Source organism: Onychomys torridus, chromosome 3 (genome assembly GCF_903995425.1).
Source record: "Onychomys torridus chromosome 3, mOncTor1.1, whole genome shotgun sequence".
NCBI classification, from domain to species: domain Eukaryota; kingdom Metazoa; phylum Chordata; class Mammalia; order Rodentia; family Cricetidae; genus Onychomys; species Onychomys torridus.
The window spans coordinates 114369626-114389783 of record NC_050445.1 but is presented as its reverse complement, the minus strand read 5'-3'; the positions used below and the strand labels follow the sequence as shown (position 1 = coordinate 114389783).

At 46.1% G+C, this 20158-nt stretch overlaps 1 protein-coding gene across 1 annotated transcript; it reads left to right on the top strand.

The window, feature by feature from the left end:
- Positions 1-383: 383 nt before the first annotated feature.
- On the top strand, positions 384-19510 carry Cct7 (chaperonin containing TCP1 subunit 7). The gene is made up of 12 exons (XM_036180482.1): positions 384-460; positions 9326-9479; positions 10328-10434; positions 12824-12949; positions 14077-14129; positions 14576-14747; positions 15472-15636; positions 16753-16941; positions 17415-17512; positions 17869-18001; positions 18651-18857; positions 19181-19510. The coding sequence occupies exons 1-12, from the start codon at positions 455-457 to the stop codon at positions 19400-19402; spliced, it is 1632 nt and encodes a 543-aa protein (XP_036036375.1). The 5' UTR covers positions 384-454; the 3' UTR covers positions 19403-19510.
- The last annotated feature ends 648 nt before the right edge of the window (positions 19511-20158 follow it).

The window sequence follows — 20158 nt, the reverse complement described above, 5'->3', positions numbered from 1 at the left end:
GGGACACCTCAACTTCCCAGGCTACGTGGGAAACGCACAGAGCTCCGACGGCACGGAGCTGTGTGGGTGCCGTGAGCTCGCTCACTTAAGGTGCTTCCCACAACCGGCGTTCAGTGTTGACATTTCCTCGCTTGTCTGTCATGGTATCCAGGGACGCGGGCCGAAGTGGGACCCGACTGCGCCCTCACAGTGCAAAAGCACATCGAAACTCGATGACCCCACCATAGCAAACACCAGGTCCTAGAGCGCCCCTGGGGCCTCCGACTCCTCTAGCCGGCCACCTCGGTTGTAGCTAACCATAGAGTGGCGGAAGTGGTCCGTCTCCTTCCTCTCCCGGGCCTACATCTAGCCAGAAGCTTCTGGGGACTTCTCCGGCGCGGAGCATTGTGGGCTTGGGTGGGCGGTTCCGAGGCCGAGAACAGACGAGTTGCGAGCCCTTGAAGCGGCTTCCAAGATGATGGTGAGTAGCTCCTCGCGTATCCGTTGCCATCCACGGCCGTGGGGTCCGGGCCCTCCTTGCCGGGAGTCTGCAGAGGCCGGCTCCCACCCCTTGCCTGTGGGCGGCCGCGGCCCGGAACTGGAGCGGTTGATGAGAGCCGACTGGGGCTCGCGGCTCCACTGGGCCCCGAGACTACGGGTCCCACGGTGATTCAGGGCCATTTCAGCCCCCTTCCCCGTAGTGATCACTTGGGTTTTTGGAACCGAGTGCGGGTTGAGAGTATGTTTCGCTGCCCTGGGAAGTGCAGAAGTAAAGGCCGAGCTTCTCGAGCGCTCAGAGGCAGCAGGAGAGTCTTTGGGTTGGGCCGAGTGGCGCCCTGCATGGCACTGTGGTCGCTTGCGTTCCCGCATATTCTCAGCCCGGCTGCCGCATGCGGGGACACAGGATCCTTCTTTCCTGTTGGAACCCGTTTGTTCGCTCAGTCGTCCAGCGGGTGCATTCTTAATGTCTCCTGAAATGTACAGGCCCAGCTAGCTGCATGCTGGATAAGGGCAGCAGTTGAGGTACACAGCAACAGGGATGGGAAGACCTGAGTGCCTTAGGCAGGAGTCTCTTAAAGGTCTCCTTATAGCGGTCCTTCATCAGACCTTCCTGTGTATGATAAACCTCAGTTGTTAATGAGAGCAACGCCAACTCCAGATTCCTGTGCACTTGGCACCAGTTCACGCATTAATTTTTGCTTTTTGGCGTCAATCCTTGGCCCTTTGCAGCTTCTTGTCTCCAGAGTCCACACTGATGACCTGTATGGCGTTCTCCCTGTTACCGAATAAATGCTTTGTGATTGCAGCTCCTACTCAGTAGAAGGAACCCTTACAGAAGCATGTCCATGTTCCCCTAGCACTGTCCCTTTTCAAAGTCTGTTTTCAACGTCACTAATTCTTGAAATTGATTTGGTTGACAAGGACCAGAGCTGAGGAGTAAAACCGAGCCTCTTAATGTGCTACAATAAAACATCAGGGCTGCAGATATGACCTAATGTATATCGTTTGCATAGCATGGCCAGGGCCCAGAGATCTGAGCCCACCCAGCCCCCAAACAAATAGCAAACCTTTCGTCAAAAGGCACAGACACTACGTTTGTGTTTTACCTGAATTGATTATTCTTGCCCTATCTGCTTGTTTTGTTTGCCTTCTGGCTATCTCCTTTCTTAAAATGTGAGTCCACCATGCTGCTAACAGACTGGTCTCAGGTTGTCTGGTCTTTTATAGATCACCAGGTCTAATGGTAATGGCATTTATTTATTTATTTATTCATTCATTCATTCATTCATTGCCAGAGCTGAGGACCGAACCCAGGGCCTTGCGCTTGCTAGGCAAGTGCTCTACAACTGAGCTAAATCCCCAAACCTGGCTTTTATTTTTTTGGGTACTGGGAATTGAACCTAAGGCCTCATTTGATTGTTCTACCACTTAACTATAGCCTGAGATTTTCTTTTTCTTTTCCAAATTTTATTTATGTTTTTATTTTATTTTATTTTTTTTAGATAGGAGTGCTCTGTCCATGAATGCCTGCACACTAGCATAGGGTATCAGATCCCATTATAGATGTGGTTGCTGGGAATTGAACTCAGGACCTTTGGAAGATCAGCCAGTGCTCGTAACCGCTGAGCCATCTCTCCAGCCCCTGAGACTTTTATTTATTTTTAATAGCAGGCTTGTCTTCTTTTGTAGCTCAAGGCTTGTCTGGAAGTCAGTGTGTAGCCCACTGTGGTGATGAGTTTTGTCAGCTTGGCACAACTCGGAATCACCTGGGAAGAAAGTCTCAATGAGGGATTGTCTAGATCAGTTTGGTCTGTGGGGAATTGATTGTCTGGGTTCTTTAATTGATATGGAAAGACCCAGCCCACTATGGGTGGCACCATTCCCTGAGCGTGGCGTCCTGGACTGTATAAGAGAAGAAAGCTAGGTGAGCACTAGCAAGCGAACCGCATGCACACATTCATTTTTCTCTGATCTTGACCTGCAGGTTACATGACACCACACCCCCACAACACCCAAGTAGCAGACTATAACCTGGATTTGTAAGCTAAAATAAACCCTTTTGTGCCACCACCCCCCCTTTGGTTTTTCGAGAGAGTTTCTTGGTGTATCTCTAGCTATCCTGGAACTCTTCCTCTTATACATAACTAGTTTTAGTGGATTGATGTATATTCTTTAAAGTATTTCTTATCTTTTGGTGGGCATTTTTTTTTTTTTTTTTTTTTTTAAGATTTGTGTGTGTGTGTATTCACTCATGTGGACATGTGTGTATATACATTTATGTAGGTACCTGTGGAAGTCATAAGAGACCATTGGATGCACTCTTGGAGCTGGAGTTACAGATGGTTGTGGTATTGGGAATCAAATTCGCTGTCCTCGGAGAGCAACTTTGTTTATTACTGCTTTTACTCTTTCTTTCTTTTGCATGTCTGCTTGCCTGCAGCTGGTTGTTTTACTTTGAACCAGGCAGTGGTGGCGCACTCCTTTAATCCCAGCACTCAGGAGGCAGAGGCAGGCAGATCTCTGTGTGTTTGAGGCCAGCCTGGGCTACCAAGTGAGGTTCAGGACAGCAAGCGCTACACAGAGGAACCTGACGGGGGGAGATAAAAGAAAGAAAAAATTGGTTTTTATTGGCTTACAGCTGTCTTGTAGGTTCTGTGACTTGTGCATACAATTTTGAGGCCAGCACCCTGATACCAGTCTTCATTCACTAAAGACAGTGGCTCTGTAACCAAGATAGGCTATAGTGTGTGGTACTGGGTGCATCTTCATTTCTATCTCAGTGAACTGCTAATACCTTGCTTGAACAATTCCTTTTTTAAAAATTTTATTTCAGTTGTATGGGAGTTTTGCCTGCATGCAGGTGTGTGTGTGCCTGGTGCCTAGAAGGGTTACAGGTGCTTATGAGCTGTCATGTGAGTGCTGAAGTCAAACCCCAGTCTTCGGGAAGAGCAACCAGTACTTGTAATTGCTGAGCCATCTTCCCAGCCCCAAGCAATTTCTTTTTTAGACAACTCTGCTTGTTGGATCCCATGTTTCTGTCAGTCATGTTGGGCCGAAACCATGCTTTTTTCACATTGTCTGAGATCTGGTAAAGTACACCATTTACCAGCTGAGACTCAATTGTAGGCCCTTTGCTTTTGCACATATGAACTGTATGTAGTGTTTTCAAGCTTAGGGTACATGTATCCACTTGCTCTTTCTGAAATTCAGGCCCTGTTTCCTTGGGTCTGGGATGCAGCAAGACACGTTTCTGATCAGTTCTCAGGTGGAGCTCACGCTGTCGTATGTCTTGCCATTGACCTGTAGCATATGTGCCTGTGCTGCTCACATGGTTCAAAAAAATGTTTATGAAATAACCTAGTATGTCTTGCCATTGACCTGTAGCATATGTGCCTGTGCTGCTCACATGGTTCAAAAAAATGTTTATGAAATAACCTAACAAAAAGTTGACTCGTATTCTGTTTCTCCTAAAATTATATGTTTAAAAAGGTGTAGTTCTGTAAGCCTAGCCTTTAAGAAAGAAAAAAGAAAGTTGGGAGCAGAGACTCTGACCCAGGTCATTTCCAGACCTAACACCCACTGGAGTTGAGAGGCAAGGTGGAGAGAGCACAGCCCCACTACAGTGCCTGCATAGAATGAGGCCCCTGGATGACAGCCACAGGATTCAGTAACAGCAGAGAGGAGAGAAAGGAGGTCTGCACTTAGCAAGGTTCCATACAGGAGATGAGGTGCTATGAAAAGTAAGTTCTTGGTGCAGAGAAAGCTCAGTTTCTGCCGCTACCCCTCCCACTTTAGAAGCCTTATCTGTGTCCAGCCCACATACTGCAAACACAAGGGGACATCCAGCAGGGAATCTACATGACTGCGGAAACTTGGACAGCTCCTTCTGAGGCCCCTAACTGTAGTACTCTCAGACAGTGGGGTCTCTGGCTGCAGTGTGCAGCAGATTAATACAGGCATCAGGAGAGGTGGAGTGAGTTGACTGGCCATAGGTGTGTTGGGGGCTTGGAGCTGGAGCAGGGTCTGTTCTGTGTAATTCTAAGCAAAGGTAGCTACCACTGCCTCATGGCAGTGATTGTAGTGGACTTGGAGCACTCAGTCTGACGTGTGTAAGTCCAGTGAATGCCTATAGCTCTTGGTACAAAGTATGTACGCCCCTCCATGGACCAGTGCCCCTCTTCCCTTTTGCTTTAGTTTCCCATTCTGGGCACTCCCCTGAGCCAATTGGTAGACATAAATCTTTTGCCTGGAAACTTATCTAGGCCCCTGGGGGTATCTGCTACATTCTCTGTCAGCTGCCTGTGTACAAAGGCATCTTTCATGATGCCACTAACACTTGGCCTGACTTGGTGGGACCTTTATTGCCCACTTGCAGCTCTGCCAAGGTTTTGCCCTTGCTAGCCTAGAGTTCTTTGGTAGGCAGTTATCGTTCACAATTGTCTTGCGTGGCTAGTTTGTATCAATCAACTTGACACAAGCTAGAGTCATTTGACAGGAGGGAACCCCAAGTGAGAAAATACCTCCCTAAGAGTGGACTGTAGGCAAGCCTGTAGAGCATTTTCTTCATGATTGATGTAGGAGAGACCAGTCAATTGTGGGTGCTGCCATCCCTGGGCTGGTGGTCCTGGATTCTGTAAGAAAGCAGGCTGAATAAGCTCATTCCCCCCCCCCCCCCCCCCCCCCGTGGCCTCTGCATCATCTCCTGCCCCTACGTTCCTGCCCTGTTTTGAGTTCCTGTCCTGACTTCCTTCAGTGATGAATAGTGATGTGGAAGCTTAAGCTAAATAGACTCTTTCCTCCCCAACTTGTTTTTGTTCGTGGAGTTTTATCACAGCTGTCGTAACCCTAACTAAGTCAGGAATGCAGTTTTGCCATCTGTGCACAGATTATAGTTCTTAACGTCACTTCAGCACCTTCCCAAACTATTTAAAAGTCAACAAGCAGACCTGCTCTGTCAGTGGGTCCAATTCCCGGTGATAGTCAATAAACAGCCTTACCACATCTGAACAGCCATGTGGAAATACATGCAAATACTTCTGATGACACTAAAATGGAACTTGATGAGAGAAACCAAGGAAGATAAAATGACCAAAACGGAAAATGGCATGTGTCAGTAGAAAGACTCAAATTAGGAAACTACTGCTGGTGGTCATGTGCTACTTGAATTGTTCTTTTTTCTCCTGCAGTTTTAGAAGACAGCTTTGCTGTATGTAACAGTCTTGGGTGGTGTTATTTGCTCTGAGGGCCCCTTGAAATGTACTCCATGCTTTCTTGGCTTTTTGGCCTACTGCTGCAAACCTCCCTTGTAAGGATTTACTTTTAATTATGTACATATGTTGTGTTGTATGTGGGTATGTACATGTAAGTGTCAATGCCCGTGGAGGCCAGAGGCGTTGGCCTTGCAACTTCAATAACAGGTGGTTGTGAGCCATCAGACATGGGTGCTGGGATCAAACTCAGGTCCTCTGTAAGAGCAGTGTGTATTCCTAATTGCTGAGCCATCTGTTCAGTTCCCACTTTCAACTTTTAGTGTTGTTTCTTTGCTCTGTAAATTATTTGGGGTTTTGTTTGTTTTTGAGATAGGATCTCTTTATGTAGCCCAGACAGGCTTAGAACATAGAATGATCATACTGCCTCAGCTTAGCTCATTAGTGGGCTTACATGTGTGCACCACTATGTCCTGCAACAAATACTCTTTTTTTTTTTTTCCTTCTTTTTCCAAGACGATTTCTCTGTGTAGTCCTGGCTGTTCTAGAACTAGCTGTGTAGACCAGTCTGGCCTCAAACTCACAGAGATCTTCCTGCCTTTGCCTCTCCAGTGCTGAGATTAAAGGTGTACGCCATCACCACCTGGTAAATATTCTTTTAAAAGGTGTAGTGACTAACCCTCATTCATTCATGGGCCATACTTCCAGAACCCTTTTATACATCTGCATGTTGTATCTTACCTGCAGTCATTTTCTGGAGTGACTTAAGGTGATTCACAGTGTGTCGTTCTTGCTGACGGATTTTCCAGAGCTTCCTTTCTAAGTAGGAACACAGCCTGAGCTTGCCATGGCTGATCTCAAGTAAGTATCTATGGTTAACTTCCTGCTCAACTCTTCAGCTTTATTCCAGGAATCCTCTTAATTTGCCATCAGCCATTTTGGCCAAAGGAGTTAAACTTTTTTTTTTTTTTTTTTTTTTTTTAAAGAACATGAGTATTTTTATTTGTTCAATATTGTAAAATGCACGTGTTAATTTAACTGATACACATTCACATATAACTTTTTTCCTCATATCCACAACTCAACGGATGGGTGAATTCAGAGGAATGACCATGATCATCATATGAAGCAGACTATATTAACCTTTCCAGAGTTTATTCCAATCCACTTCTTTTATACTCCAAAACATCTTCATTATGTTGTTTGATGAGATAAACCCACAGGAAAACCATGGCGCCCAAGGTCAGCCCAACTTTCAGCCAGTTAGGTTTGGCATTGGCTGGCTCCCGACATAGAACTTTGACCCTGTTGAAGAACAGCTCTGGAGCCAGGCAGGGCCCAGCAGCCATGAAAACAGTAAGTTTTCTGGAGCAGTAAGGTGGACAGCGCCATTTTGCTCCACAGGCTCCACCTCTTCCAGAAGTTTCTCAGTTACTTAGGCTCATAGATTATTAGATTACAGAATATGATTCCTTTACTTCGTATTTTTAGATGGGGACAGTATCTGAAGTGAGCAAGGAGACAATGGCATTTTCTTTTTTTTCTTTTCCGAGACAGGGTTTCTCTATGTAGCTTTGCGTCTTTCCTGGAACTCACTCTGTCACACTGTAGCCCAGGTTGGCCTTGAGATCCGCCTGGCTCTGCCTCCCAAGTGCTGGGATTAAAGGCGTGCACTACCACCGCCTGGCTGGAGACAATGGCATTTTTATTGCACTGTAAAGTAAAAAGTAAATTTCGGTTGTAGCTACTAACAAAGAGCTGTGAATGTGCTGAGATGGTGTTCCTTCTAATTACTTGTTTGACATACAGAGTTAGTCTAGTACTGAGAAGATGACCTTGCTCACCACTTGTTTCTGAAGGCTCAGGTGTAGCTATGGGGATCTATGGTTTGTCAACTATTTCATTGTCCATGCTATTTCCCGGACACTGGAGGAAAGATCCTGTCCTGTTGGGTTTCTGTTGCTGATTAAACAGCATTTCTGCCTTCATTACTGTTCTATTGCTGTGAAGAGACACCACACCAAGGCAGCCTATAGAAAAAAGCATTTAACTGGGAGTTTGCTTACAGTTTCAGAGGGTGAGTCCATGATTATCATGGTGAGGAGCATGGTGGCAGGCAGGCATGGCACCAGAGAAGTAGCTGAGAGCTACATCCTGATCCACAGGCAGCAGGCAGGGGGAGAGACACTGGACCTGATCTGGACTTTTGAAACCTGAAAGCCAGTGACACACCTGGTTCTTCCCCAACAGTTTACTCACTGAGACAGAGCATTCAAATTGGTTCTTCCCCAACAGTTTACTCGCTGAGACAGAGCATTCAAACTGGTTCTTCCCCAACAGTTTACTCGCTGAGACAGAGCATTCAAACTGGTTCTTCCCCAACAGTTTACTCGCTGAGACAGAGCATTCAAACTGGTTCTTCCCCAACAGTACTCACTGAGACAGAGCATTCAAACTGGTTCTTCCCCAACAGTTTACTCGCTGAGACAGAGCGTTCAAACTGGTTCTTCCCCAACAGTTTACTCGCTGAGACAGAGCGGTCAAACTGGTTCTTCCCCAACAGTACTCGCTGAGACAGAGCGGTCAAACATGGGCCCTCAGGGGCCATATTCTCATTCAACCACCACAGTGATGTCATCAACTGGGGGGGCGAGGCGTATTTCATCTTCCAGCTTACAGGCCACTTAAAGGCATGGCAGAACAGACTGAAGCAGAGGATGTGGAGGAACATTGCTGACTCTTGTTCCTCTGCCTTGCTCAGCCTGCTTCCTTAAAACAACCAGGACCACCTGCCCAAGGGTGGTGCTACTCCTAGGGGCCAGGGCTCTCCCACATCAATCATTAATTAAGAAAATGCCCTATCGACATTTCCACAGGTCAGTCTGATGGTGGCGTTTTCTCAATTGCTATTTCTCTTCCCAAATGATCCTGGCTTGTGTTAACAAAGAACTAAGCAGTACAGTCTCCAAGCAGGCCTTTGAACAAGCAGCATTCCTACCTTCTATGGTTTCTAGAGTGGTTGTGCACAGAAAGCCCATGCAGGGATGTTAACCCTTCTGGGCCAATGCTAAAGAGAAAGGCAAAAATTACCAAGTTACTTGGGAGCATTTTGGAATGGGTATGAGAGATGACAGCATTGCTGTGTGATGCCACTTTAATGTAAGATAAACATGCTTTTTGTCTTGCTACACTCAAGCTGAGGTCTCTGGTAAAGCTTCCTTTCTGGTCATCTCCAGGACAGTGTCTCAGTTTTCATACCAGTTATCCTCTGCTTCTCTAACACAAACCAGTGTGTATTTTATTGGGGGGGGGCAGTATATGAAAAGGTGAACCTGCTCTTTTTGTGCTATGTGCTGTGACCCAGTTATGAAGCACAGGACAATGTCAAAAGTTGAAAGGGCCATACTGGATCATGTGGACACCAGAAAGCATAATTTATTGTTTAGATTTCAGTATCGGCAGTACCTCTAGCGGTAGGTGTGGTTGGGGAGTCAGTCTGGGTAACAGGGGACTGTGCTTTAAAAGGGTGCAGATAACTCTGCCATGGTAGAATTGGGATCACCTTCACTCCCCACTGTTCTGTGAGTCTCAAGTAGCAGATGATGATTAAAAGCAGTCATTTGCTCTCTTTTCTCCAGCCCACACCAGTTATCCTGCTGAAAGAAGGGACTGATAGCTCCCAAGGCATCCCTCAGCTTGTGAGTAACATCAGTGCCTGCCAGGTGGTTGCTGAGGCTGTAAGAACCACACTGGGTCCTCGTGGCATGGACAAGCTTATTGTGGATGGTCGAGGTAAGTCTTCATGGCTCCTCGGGGCTTTGTGAAGGGGTAGAGGTGCCTATGGGGTATTTGGGGCTTAGGGTTGCCATCAGAAATCCCATTGCTTGTAGGGTCTCCTAAGGATCTGTGAAACTGTATGCACGGCCTTGAATGTAGAAACCTTGTGGGGATCTGTGGGAGGATCTGGGCTCAGGAGTCTATTGCCTTCCAGGAAAGTGTGGCCCAGAGACATAGATTGAACTGGGGGCTAGAGAGAAAGATGCCTCAGTGGTTAGGAGAGCTTGCTGCTCTTTCAGGTGACCAGTTCTAGCACCTATGTCAGGCAGCTCTTAACTGCCTCTGAAATTCCAGTCCCTGGAGTTCTGATGCCGTCTCTGACTTCTGAGGGCCCCTGCATGCATGCTCACGTACATGTACTCATATATACATAATTAAAACGGGAAATCTTTTTATTTCTTTATTTTTAAGAAACTGGTTTTCTCTGGGGTCCCCTCTCATTGTAACATGTTGCTAACACAGGACAAAATTGCCCTTTAAGGTGTCTATGTTGTATTGTCGTGAGATACTAGAAAGTCAGTTGTGTTCAAAATATTTTCGGAGTTACTCTTATTTTGAGACAGTATAGCCCAGGCTAGCCTCAAACTGGATGTTCTGCATTAGCCTCCAAAGATGACTTGCACACTGCATGCTTGGCTATTTAAAACATTACTCTGTTCAGTTAGCCTGGACTCAAAAGAAATCAAGAGTCCATGGTATTTAAAAGCTTGTCACCCAATCCCAAGAAAAAGTGTATGTGGAGTCCAGGTCCGTAAACAGGATTAAAAAAGGGGTTTTTAACTGTTACTGTTTTCTCTCTTAAGGCAAGGCAACGATTTCTAATGATGGGGCCACAATTCTGAAACTCCTTGATGTCGTCCATCCTGCAGCAAAGACCTTAGTGGACATTGCCAAATCCCAAGACGCTGAGGTAGGAAAGTCAGTCATAGAAACTTAAGTGGAGGCTGGAGCACAATGTCTCCTTCAATGCCTCACTCTTCACTGAAGTTCTTTTTTTTTAGGTCTAAAATTATAGTTGTCTAACTGCTTTGCATATAAAAAGAGTTACAATTAAAAAAATTTTTTTTAATTATTATTGTTTTTGGTTTTTGAGGTAGGGGCCCTCTGTAGTTTTGGCTATCCTATAGCTGGCTCTGTAGATCAGGCTGGCCTTGAACTCACAGAGATCCTGCTGCCTCTGCCTCCCATTCAGCATGTGGCACCACACCCAGTCTATGATTAAATAACCTTTAAAGCTATAATTCTGCATGTGCTATTTCCTATCCATTTATCCATTGTGGATGGCAACTGTCTCCAGGTCTGCGTTCTGGAGACTGAGTCTAAGTGCTCTAATTTAGATTGGGCCTGCGAGCGGTTTTTTCTGTTATTCATGCTTACCACTTTGTCAAATGGGATTGGAGACACAGGTTTCCATCCTGCTGTGTGTGTAAAGTGCACATAAGTTATCCTTCCAGCCAGTTTCAAGTGTCCGTTTCACTGTCAGCCACCAGTCTGTCTTTGTAAACATCAGTTTTGATGCTAAAGTCTGGGTAGTAAATGTGGAGAGCAAGCTTTGTACTTTGGAGTGCTGCAGAATAGGGATGTGGAGGTGTGTCTTGAGGGCTTTGTTAATTATCTTCAGCAAGGAAGTAATGCATGCTTCTTGTGAGACACGTAGCAGCTCCCTTCCTTCCTCGGAGTGTTTGCCTTCCTATTGAGTATTCTTATTTTACATAGGGAACGTGTGAGTGGAAAAAGGAGTTCATTCCCAAGGAGAAGTTAGCCGCTTTTGTAATGATCTTACTTTCTCTCATTGAAAGACAGTCAGGGGCTGGAGAGATGGATGGCTCAGCAGGTAAGAACACTGGTTGTTCTTCCAGAAGACCCAGATTCAGTTCTCAGCACTCATGGTGGTTAACAACTGCCTCTAAGGCAGTCCAGAGGATTTGACGCCCTCTTCTGGCTTCTGTGATACTAGGCACACAGGTGATACACAGACAGACAGACAAGACACCCATATACATAAACAAGTACTAAACTGCAGCGCAGAAAAACTGAGAAAGATTAGCAGACTAGAAACCCGCTCTTCCAAATAGTGTTTGAGCATTTTGGCCAGTTCTAGGGGTTTGTGTACTTCTGCCTCACAACTACCTGACTCTAGCTAGCTTCAGAGAGTTTGACACCTCTGGTCTTGTGGGCACCTGCACTTAGGTGCTCAACTGTGTGTATATATATATTCTAAAATTTTTTATTATTTATTTTTTTATTTATGGTTTTTTGAGACAAGGTTTCTCTGTGTATCCCTGCCTGTCCTGGAATTAGCTCTGTAGACCAGCCTGGCCTCAAAACTCACAGAGATCTGTTGCCTCTGCCTCCCAGGTGCTGAGATCAAAGGCATGGGCTGCTTGCTGCCACTTGACTTTTGAAATAAAAAGATTTTTAAGGAATGTTTATTTATTTCTTCTTGGTACTGTAGTTATTTGTCATGTGCTGTATTTCTTACTAACTTTGTATATAGTAAAGTGCACTGGCTAGTTTACGTCACTTGACACAAGCTGGAATCATTGGAGAAGGAGGGAGCCTCAATAAGATCAGGCTGTAAGCAGGCCTATAGGCATTTTCTTAATTAGTGATTGATGGGGAGGGCCCAGCCCATTGTGGATGATATTACCTTTGAGCAGGTAGTCCTGCCTTCTATAAGAAAGCAGGCTGAGCAAGCCATGAGGAGCACACCAGCAAACATCACTCTTGGGGCTTCTGCTTTAGCTCCTCTTTCCAGGTCCCTGCCCTGCTTGTGTGTCCATCCAGACTCCTTTGATGATGAACTGTGATGTGGGAAGTGTAGACCAAATAGGCTCTTTCCTCCCCCAGTTCCTTTGGTGTCTCATTACAGCAATAGTAACTCTTTTTCTTTTTCTTTCTTTTCTTTTCTTTTCTTTTTTTTTTTTTCTTGAGCTGAGGATCGAACCTTGCTAGGCAAGCGCTCTACCACTGAGCTAAATCCCCAACCCCGCAATAGTAACTCTTAACTAAGACAGTAAAGTTTCTCCTGACTGGTCTGCAGGTTTGTATCCTGAGAGTGGACTGTCCCTGGGCTTTCTGGAGAATGGTGCTGTCTAGGGAATTAACTTTGTACTTCAAAGCCATCTGAGAAAGGCTGATTCCCTAGACACTCTAACCTTTCCATTTTTGTTGCAAAACATATGGGTTTCTGGAAAAAGTTTGTCACCCAATTTAAAGTATTCACTTTAAGTTGCTAAGTTGCCAAAAAATGATTTGCAGAGCTTCATTCCCTGAATAGCAGAAAACATGTCTTCTAGGTTGGTGATGGCACCACCTCAGTGACCCTGCTGGCTGCCGAGTTTCTGAAGCAGGTGAAGCCCTATGTGGAGGAAGGTTTGCACCCTCAGATCATCATCCGAGCTTTCCGCACAGCCACCCAGCTGGTATGGACTACAAAATCGGCTCTCTTGATCTAGAACCTGGCCCTCACATTTCTGTTAGGCTACTGCCTTTCCTGGGTGTGAAGAAACCGCACAGAGCAGGGCTACCCGGGCATTCCAGCCATCTTCCCATTCTGCCCTTTAGTAGCTGTTTGATGGGATAGACTAAGACTGGTAGACTTGTTTTGTAGGCATAGGCTCTTTTTAGGTGAGAGCTGGTTTTAATTATTTCGAGTGTACAAAATAGGGACATCTTAATGTGTCTACTAAATGCAATCTTTATTTTTTCTTTTACTTTTTTCAACTTTTTTTCCTTGAGATTGTATTTTACTTACACAGCATTTCTCCCTTCAAACCCTCTCATGTACTCATCACTCTCCTTCCAGTTCATGGCCTCTTGTTACTGCATATGTGTATTCTTAAATAGAACCTATTGAGGCCATATAATATAGAATATCACTTGTATATTTTCAGGGCTGATCGTTTGGCACTGGACAGCCAATTTCTTTTTTTCTTTTTTTTTTTGTTTGTTTGGGTTTTTTTTTGTTTTGTTTTGTTTTTTTGTTTTTTTGTTTTTTTTTTTTTTTTGAGATAATCTGATGTAGCCTAAGCTGGCCTTGAATTTGCTTGATCCTCCCACCTCCACCTGAGTGTAGGATTGCAGGTAGTGTATGCTGCTACACCTGGCTCATGACGGTTTTCATGCGTACATTGTTTGTTTTAGTTTTTTGAGATGGTACAATTTGGTTTTTTATCAGGTACCTTAAGATAGCTTGGTTTTTACTGTGACTTGTGACATGTCACTTAATCCCTGTAGGCCTTACTATAAAGTGCTAGAAGTTGTCCACTTGTAAGCCAGAGGCTTGGCCTAACCTAGCAACCGGTCTGTTTCAACTGCATTGTCCTCATGTTCTTGTCAGTCCCAGAGACAGGGCCTGGAAGTGCCTGGTGATTCTTCAGAACACTGTACCTGCCCTACCCTTCCAACTGAGAGTTTTCAAGGTGGCAGAGCTTTCCATTTTCCTAGGCAGCTCCAGGCCCTGGAGATATGCTTAGGATCTTAGCACTATTGGGTCCACTTCACTGTTCTGTGTTTAGCATAAGACCCACTCAACTTGTGTTCTTGGCAGGCTGTTGACAAGATCAAAGAGATTGCTGTGACTGTGAAGAAGCAAGATAAAGTGTAAGTGTCCAATGGGCTTTGTCAGAGCCTTGCTATTTTGTGGCCAGATTGGGTGTATAAGCATGTTGCAGTCTCTGGGCAGAAGGCTGTTGAGTTTTTGTCAGACCCTTGGCTATGCACCATGAAAGAGCTGGCACTGGGGTGGGTGGGGTGGAGGTGATTGCATCTGCTGTCTGTGGCTGAAAATCTACCCTAATGATAGAAAAGGTAACAGGTGGAGAGGGGTGGGTGGTTTTGGGTTAAAGGAAAAAGTAATGAGGTGATGTGTATAGCTGCTAAGGTAGATTTTTGTTTAAATGATGGGTTGATAACTGCTTTTGTCAAATGTAGTTTTCGGACACACTGTCTAATGGTTAATATGTATAGAGTATTGTATGCAGTGCACCACTCTCATGCTCTAGTAGAGTCAGGGAAGAAGCTCACTGTCAGTTCCTCCTGTGCTCCAGAGAACAGAGGAAGATGCTGGAGAAGTGTGCGATGACAGCCCTGAGTTCCAAGCTGATCTCTCAGCAGAAGGCCTTCTTCGCCAAGATGGTGGTTGATGCTGTGATGATGCTTGATGAGTTGCTGCAGCTTAAAATGATTGGCATCAAGAAAGTGCAGGGTGGAGCCCTAGAGGTGAGCCTGTTGTGGCCTCCCTAGACAGCAGACAACTTGACGTGAGAGCAGAGTTCACAGTATGGATGAAGGGAGAATGCAAGAATCTGTTTGCTTATCATCAGGATGGGAGCATGGACCTGTGCCACTTTAGAATGCTGTTTCCCTGTGTTAGTCTCGGGGTGTATGGAGGGATTGATTGAGACAAATTACTTGTGAATTCTCCAAAGATAAATCCTAGAGGTGTTCGGCAGTCCAGAGACTGCTCCTTTGATAGCAGTAACTGGAGGGGTTGATGGGTGAAGAGCCACAGTGACAGCTACTAAGGAAGCGTGCAGGCTCCAGTGTGTATACTTCATGTGTTCAGGCAATAAGAAGACTTGAAGGTGAGGTGGAATCATGGCACAGTGTCTGCCTTTCCCCTACCCATCTGCTCCTTTGTTGGCAGTGCTGTGTATAGGCGGTTGTCCTCTGGTGGCTACTTCAGCCAGCTGTAGAGCTCAACCAGGTAGATACCTTTTACCATGCTTGTCTCTGTTCAAATTGAATGCTATCTCACCGTAAAGGGGCAACTAAAGTACGTTCTATGTCACTTAAAATTTAAAAGATGGGTTAGTCCCAAATTTTGTGATGATGATGGATAGGACTATCACAGTAGTGAAGAGTGGGGTTTACTCTTCTCTGTTCATAGATTGATTGGATTTCTGGCTGTAACTAAACCATTGAGCTGTCTGTCTTTAACCAGGAGTCTCAGCTGGTGGCTGGTGTTGCATTCAAGAAGACTTTCTCTTATGCTGGGTTTGAAATGCAGCCCAAGAAGTATAAGAACCCCAAGATCGCCCTCTTAAATGTTGAGCTCGAGCTGAAAGCAGAGAAAGATAATGCTGAAATCAGAGTCCACACAGTGGAGGTAGGCTCCCCGCTTCGCAGGGGTGAGGAGGCCAGCAACTTTCTGGGTAAGGGCCTCCAATCTCTAGGTTGCTAAGAGCCAGCTCAGTTTCTCAGGTTCCTGTGGGCACTTGATCTTGCTTCTGTCCGCGCCCACATCTGCATACTTAGCCCACTAATTTTCTACTTTATTCTCTTTGACTTCTACCTGGGGTAGTTTGAATGTGAAAACCTATTGAGCAGCTATGCTCTGCCTCCTAGGGGGATGAGCCCTCCAGCTTGCCTGAAACTTTTGTTTTGTTTTATTCTCTTATCCATAGTAAGGCTGATATGCATTAAGTAGGGCTTTACTACTGAGCTACACCCCTAGTCCCTAGCCCCTTTTAACTTTTGTATTTTAAGACAGTGTTTCTCTGTGCAGCCCAGGCTGTCCTGGAACTTGCTCTGAAGACCACCAGGCTAGCCTCAAACACAGGTCCTGCCTCTGCCTCTCAAGTGCTGGGATTAAAGGTGTACACCACCACTCCCAGTGCCCTCCCCCTACCTTTTTTTGAGACAGGGTCTCATTATATAGCTCTGTTTGTCCTGGAACTCGATCTGTAGACCAGGTTGGCCTCACATTAAAGGTGTGCACCACTACCCCAGGCTTGCCTGACTATTTTTAAATTTTTATTTTGAGACAAGTGTTGTTAAGTTTCTCAGGCTTGCCTTGAATCTATAATCTTCCTCCCTCGGTCCTGAGTAGCTGGGATGACAAGCTTGCCTCTATTGTGATTCTCTTGGACTAAACCAGTCTCCTTCCTTTCTAGTCTTGTGAACTATGTTCCTCCCATTGTGGTTCCCAAGGCTGCCTCTAGGTAGCAGTGTTTTCCAGCACAGAGTGGCCTTTGTGGTGGGAGAGATCATATTGGGAAATCCCTAGGCAAACTCCCTCCTTGAAATTACTCTGTATGTTTGTTTGTGTTTGAAAGTGTTAAGTGGTTGCTTTTAATGGTCCTTATGTGTTTGGACTGTTGGCCCCTCTTAATTCCCAGACAGTCAGCATGTTTTCTGTGGGGGAAGGAGTTGGGTTAGCCTTAGCCTGTCATATACACCAACTTTCATCCCCAAACATCCTCATCTTTTTGGGGGTCTCTAGGATTACCAGGCAATTGTTGATGCTGAGTGGAACATTCTCTACGACAAGTTAGAGAAGATCCATCAGTCTGGAGCCAAAGTCATCTTGTCCAAACTCCCCATTGGGGATGTGGCCACCCAGTACTTTGCTGATAGGGACATGTTCTGTGCTGGCCGAGTGCCAGAGGAGGATCTGAAGAGGACAATGATGGTAAGCAAAACTTCATAGACTGCTACTTATCCTTTGTGGCCCTGGATTGTTTTCTTCTGTCCCTGATGTAATAGAATAGACTGTCTATACCCAAAAATAGAAACTGCTTTGAATTCACTGACCAAGACAGGTCAGGAAGTAGGTGCCACACAGCAGCACTCTGCTCAGTGGGTCAGGCTCAGTGGGTGTTGCTTCCAGCGAGGGCTTTCCCTCTTGGTGTCTGCTCCTGAGTAGAGTTGCTGAACCCAGAGCACTAGACAGCAGATCTCTATCTCCTTTGAACTAGACCCTTTTGCCTTTTGTGTGTTTGGTTCTGTTTTGATTTCATCTTTTTGAGAGGTGGTAGGGATCATCTAGAGGCTAGGGTAAAGTTGGGCTCTTAAGATTCTGTGGCAGATTCAGCATGGAAACTGGCTTATTGAGTGGGTCTCAGGTTGCCAATTGGCCTCATTGATGTTTTCCTTGCTCCTCAGGCCTGTGGAGGCTCAATCCAGACCAGTGTGAATTCTCTGAATCCAGATGTGCTGGGCCACTGCCAGGTGTTTGAAGAGACCCAAATTGGAGGCGAGAGGTAAGCCTGTGGGCTCAGCACCCAAGAACTGCTTGGGTCTGCCCAACCCTTTTTTTGTCAAGTTCTGGGTGTGGTATGTGGCTTGTACTGTTCCTTTTTCAAGGTGCTACTGGGTGGAGGGGTGGATAAAGAGCTCAGGCATAGTGTCACAGGAGGGAAGTAGTTCTAGTTGGATCTTAGATCTGATTCCACAAGCTCTAATGGTACCACCCCAGTCCTGCCTCAGAAAATACTTTCAAGGTTAGGATTGACAGTCCAAGTGAACAAGCACTGCTCCCTCTTGGGAGGGCTTGGCAGGAAGATCAGACAACAAGGTGGCAGCAATTCATGTGTGCACCGTTACATCCTGGACACAGGTACAATTTCTTCACTGGCTGCCCTAAGGCCAAGACATGTACCATTATCCTCCGTGGTGGGGCTGAGCAGTTTATGGAGGAGACAGAGCGGTCCCTGCATGATGCCATCATGATCGTGAGGAGGGCCATCAAGGTACTGGGATGATGCCTCTTGCCTATACAGTCCCCTAACTAGAGCTGGTAAAATCTTGGATTTCATGTAACCTGTCCTTCCTAGGTGGCATGTTGGGCTTTGATTTCCCCCTACAAATCATGGAGAAATAACTCAGCCTCATATATAGGCCATGCTGGTTTTGGTTGGTTGGTTTGGTTTAGTTAGTTGTTTGTTTGTTTGTTTTTTTTAATTTTGAGACAGGGTTTCTTTGTAGCCTTGGCTATCGCTCTCTAGTCCAGGTTGGCTTCAAACTCATAGAGTCCTGTCTGCCTCTGCCTCCTGAGTGTTGGGATTAAAGGTGTGCACCACCACCACTGACCGGCATAGGCCATGATGTTTTAAAGGCTAAAACTAGTTAATAAGCTGGGGCTGATCTATTCAGCTGTCCTCCTGACATCACCACGCCCAAGCTATGGTTGGCCTTGACAGTGACATTTCAGTTCCTGTGGTTGAAGTTGGGATGTGCTGGATACTGGCTGACTGAGTCTGGGCATCTGGGGTTTGGGGAAGGGACAGAACAAGCCAGTATTCGCGTTTTGGGCATTTTCTGGGCTGGAGGATTTGCTGTGTGGCCCAACTTGAAGCCTGGACCTGGGCCACTACATTGTGAGCTATTTGGTTTCTGCAGAATGACTCTGTGGTGGCTGGTGGTGGGGCCATTGAGATGGAGCTCTCCAAATACCTGCGGGATTACTCAAGGACCATTCCAGGGAAACAGCAGCTGTTGATCGGGGCATATGCCAAGGCCCTGGAAATTATTCCACGACAGCTATGTGACAATGCTGGCTTCGATGCCACAAACATCCTTAACAAGCTGCGGGCTCGGCATGCACAGGTAGTTCTCTGCTCTCTTTGGGATCCAGGGATTGGACAAGTGAGGGTAGGCTCTTAGGTATGTGCTGTCTGGGAATATGGTCACTGCCAGGCGAAGTAGACAACTCCCTCCTGGCACACCTGGAAACAGCAGTTGCCTGGGAGGGCCTAGGTGCTTGTGGTCAGCATACCCAGAGTTGGAAGCAGGTGTTGGCAGGTGGGGAAGGGTGCCATTGCCCTCGGATTCCCGTGGGAAAGTGCCATCAATTCAAAATTTCTGGCAGTTGAGTCCTTTGGAAGGTGTGCGGGAAGAAAATAGTTCCAAAGTGCTTCCCTCTCTTTCAGGGGGGTATGTGGTATGGGGTGGACATCAACAATGAGGACATCGCCGACAACTTCCAGGCCTTCGTGTGGGAGCCAGCCATGGTGCGCATCAATGCCCTGACAGCAGCATCTGAGGCTGCATGCCTTATTGTATCTGTGGATGAGACTATCAAGAACCCCCGCTCCACTGTGGATGCTCCCCCAGCAGCTGGTCGGGGTCGAGGCCAAAGCCGTCTCCATTGAGAGGCACACCTCCCTGATGAGGTGAATTGGTGGTGAGGATATGGTTGATTAGTCTACTGTGTTCTCACTGGAGGTTATTTAAATAAAACTTAAGATTATTTGGTCACAGTTTTTCTCAGAAACGTCCTCCTGCCTCCCAGAATGAGCTGTGTGTACTTGCTGAAGTAGAAGTAAATAATTCAGCGGTGAGCTCTGCTGTGGCCCTTGTCTAGAAGCCTCAGTGCAGTTGCATTTCTGAGCAGTAGCTAGGCGATGTATGGTGGCTTCCTTTTCTCCTGATACCATTATCTTTAGTCCTTCTAGCTCAGGCACTGCACACACAGCATGGCTTCCATCACAGTATAGGTAGATTATGTTCCACATTCATGTTCTCTGAGTTTAGGCATGTTTCCTCTTAAAATACTGTATGTGAGGGCTCTTGGAAGAGTGTCAGGGCATCACACAATCTCTGGACTCTGGTACCTTCATAAGGCTTTGGAGAAAATACCTGTTATTTTTACGCAGTCACCTTGAGAGTCCTTTTTGTTTAAACTGGTACTGTGGATTGAACCCAGGGCCTCATGTGGTCTGCTAAGCAAGCACTTGCCATTGAGCTATGTCCCCAGCCCTATTTTGACTTTGGGCTGATAGTCTTTGTATTGTTAAGGTGTCACTAAGTTGCCCAAGGTGGGCTTGACCTGTTTTGTCTTCTGAGTAAGCTATCATCCCAGCTCCTGCTTCTTGTGACCGGGGGCAATTAATGGTTATTGGCACAGA

Excerpts from the sequence above, each read along its gene's own strand:
- Cct7 (XM_036180482.1), top strand. Across the intron at positions 14,748-15,471 it reads TGCAGGGTGGAGCCCTAGAG|GAGTCTCAGCTGGTGGCTGG; the intron begins GTGAGCCTGTTG and ends GTCTTTAACCAG. Across the intron at positions 15,637-16,752 it reads TCAGAGTCCACACAGTGGAG|GATTACCAGGCAATTGTTGA; the intron begins GTAGGCTCCCCG and ends GGGGGTCTCTAG.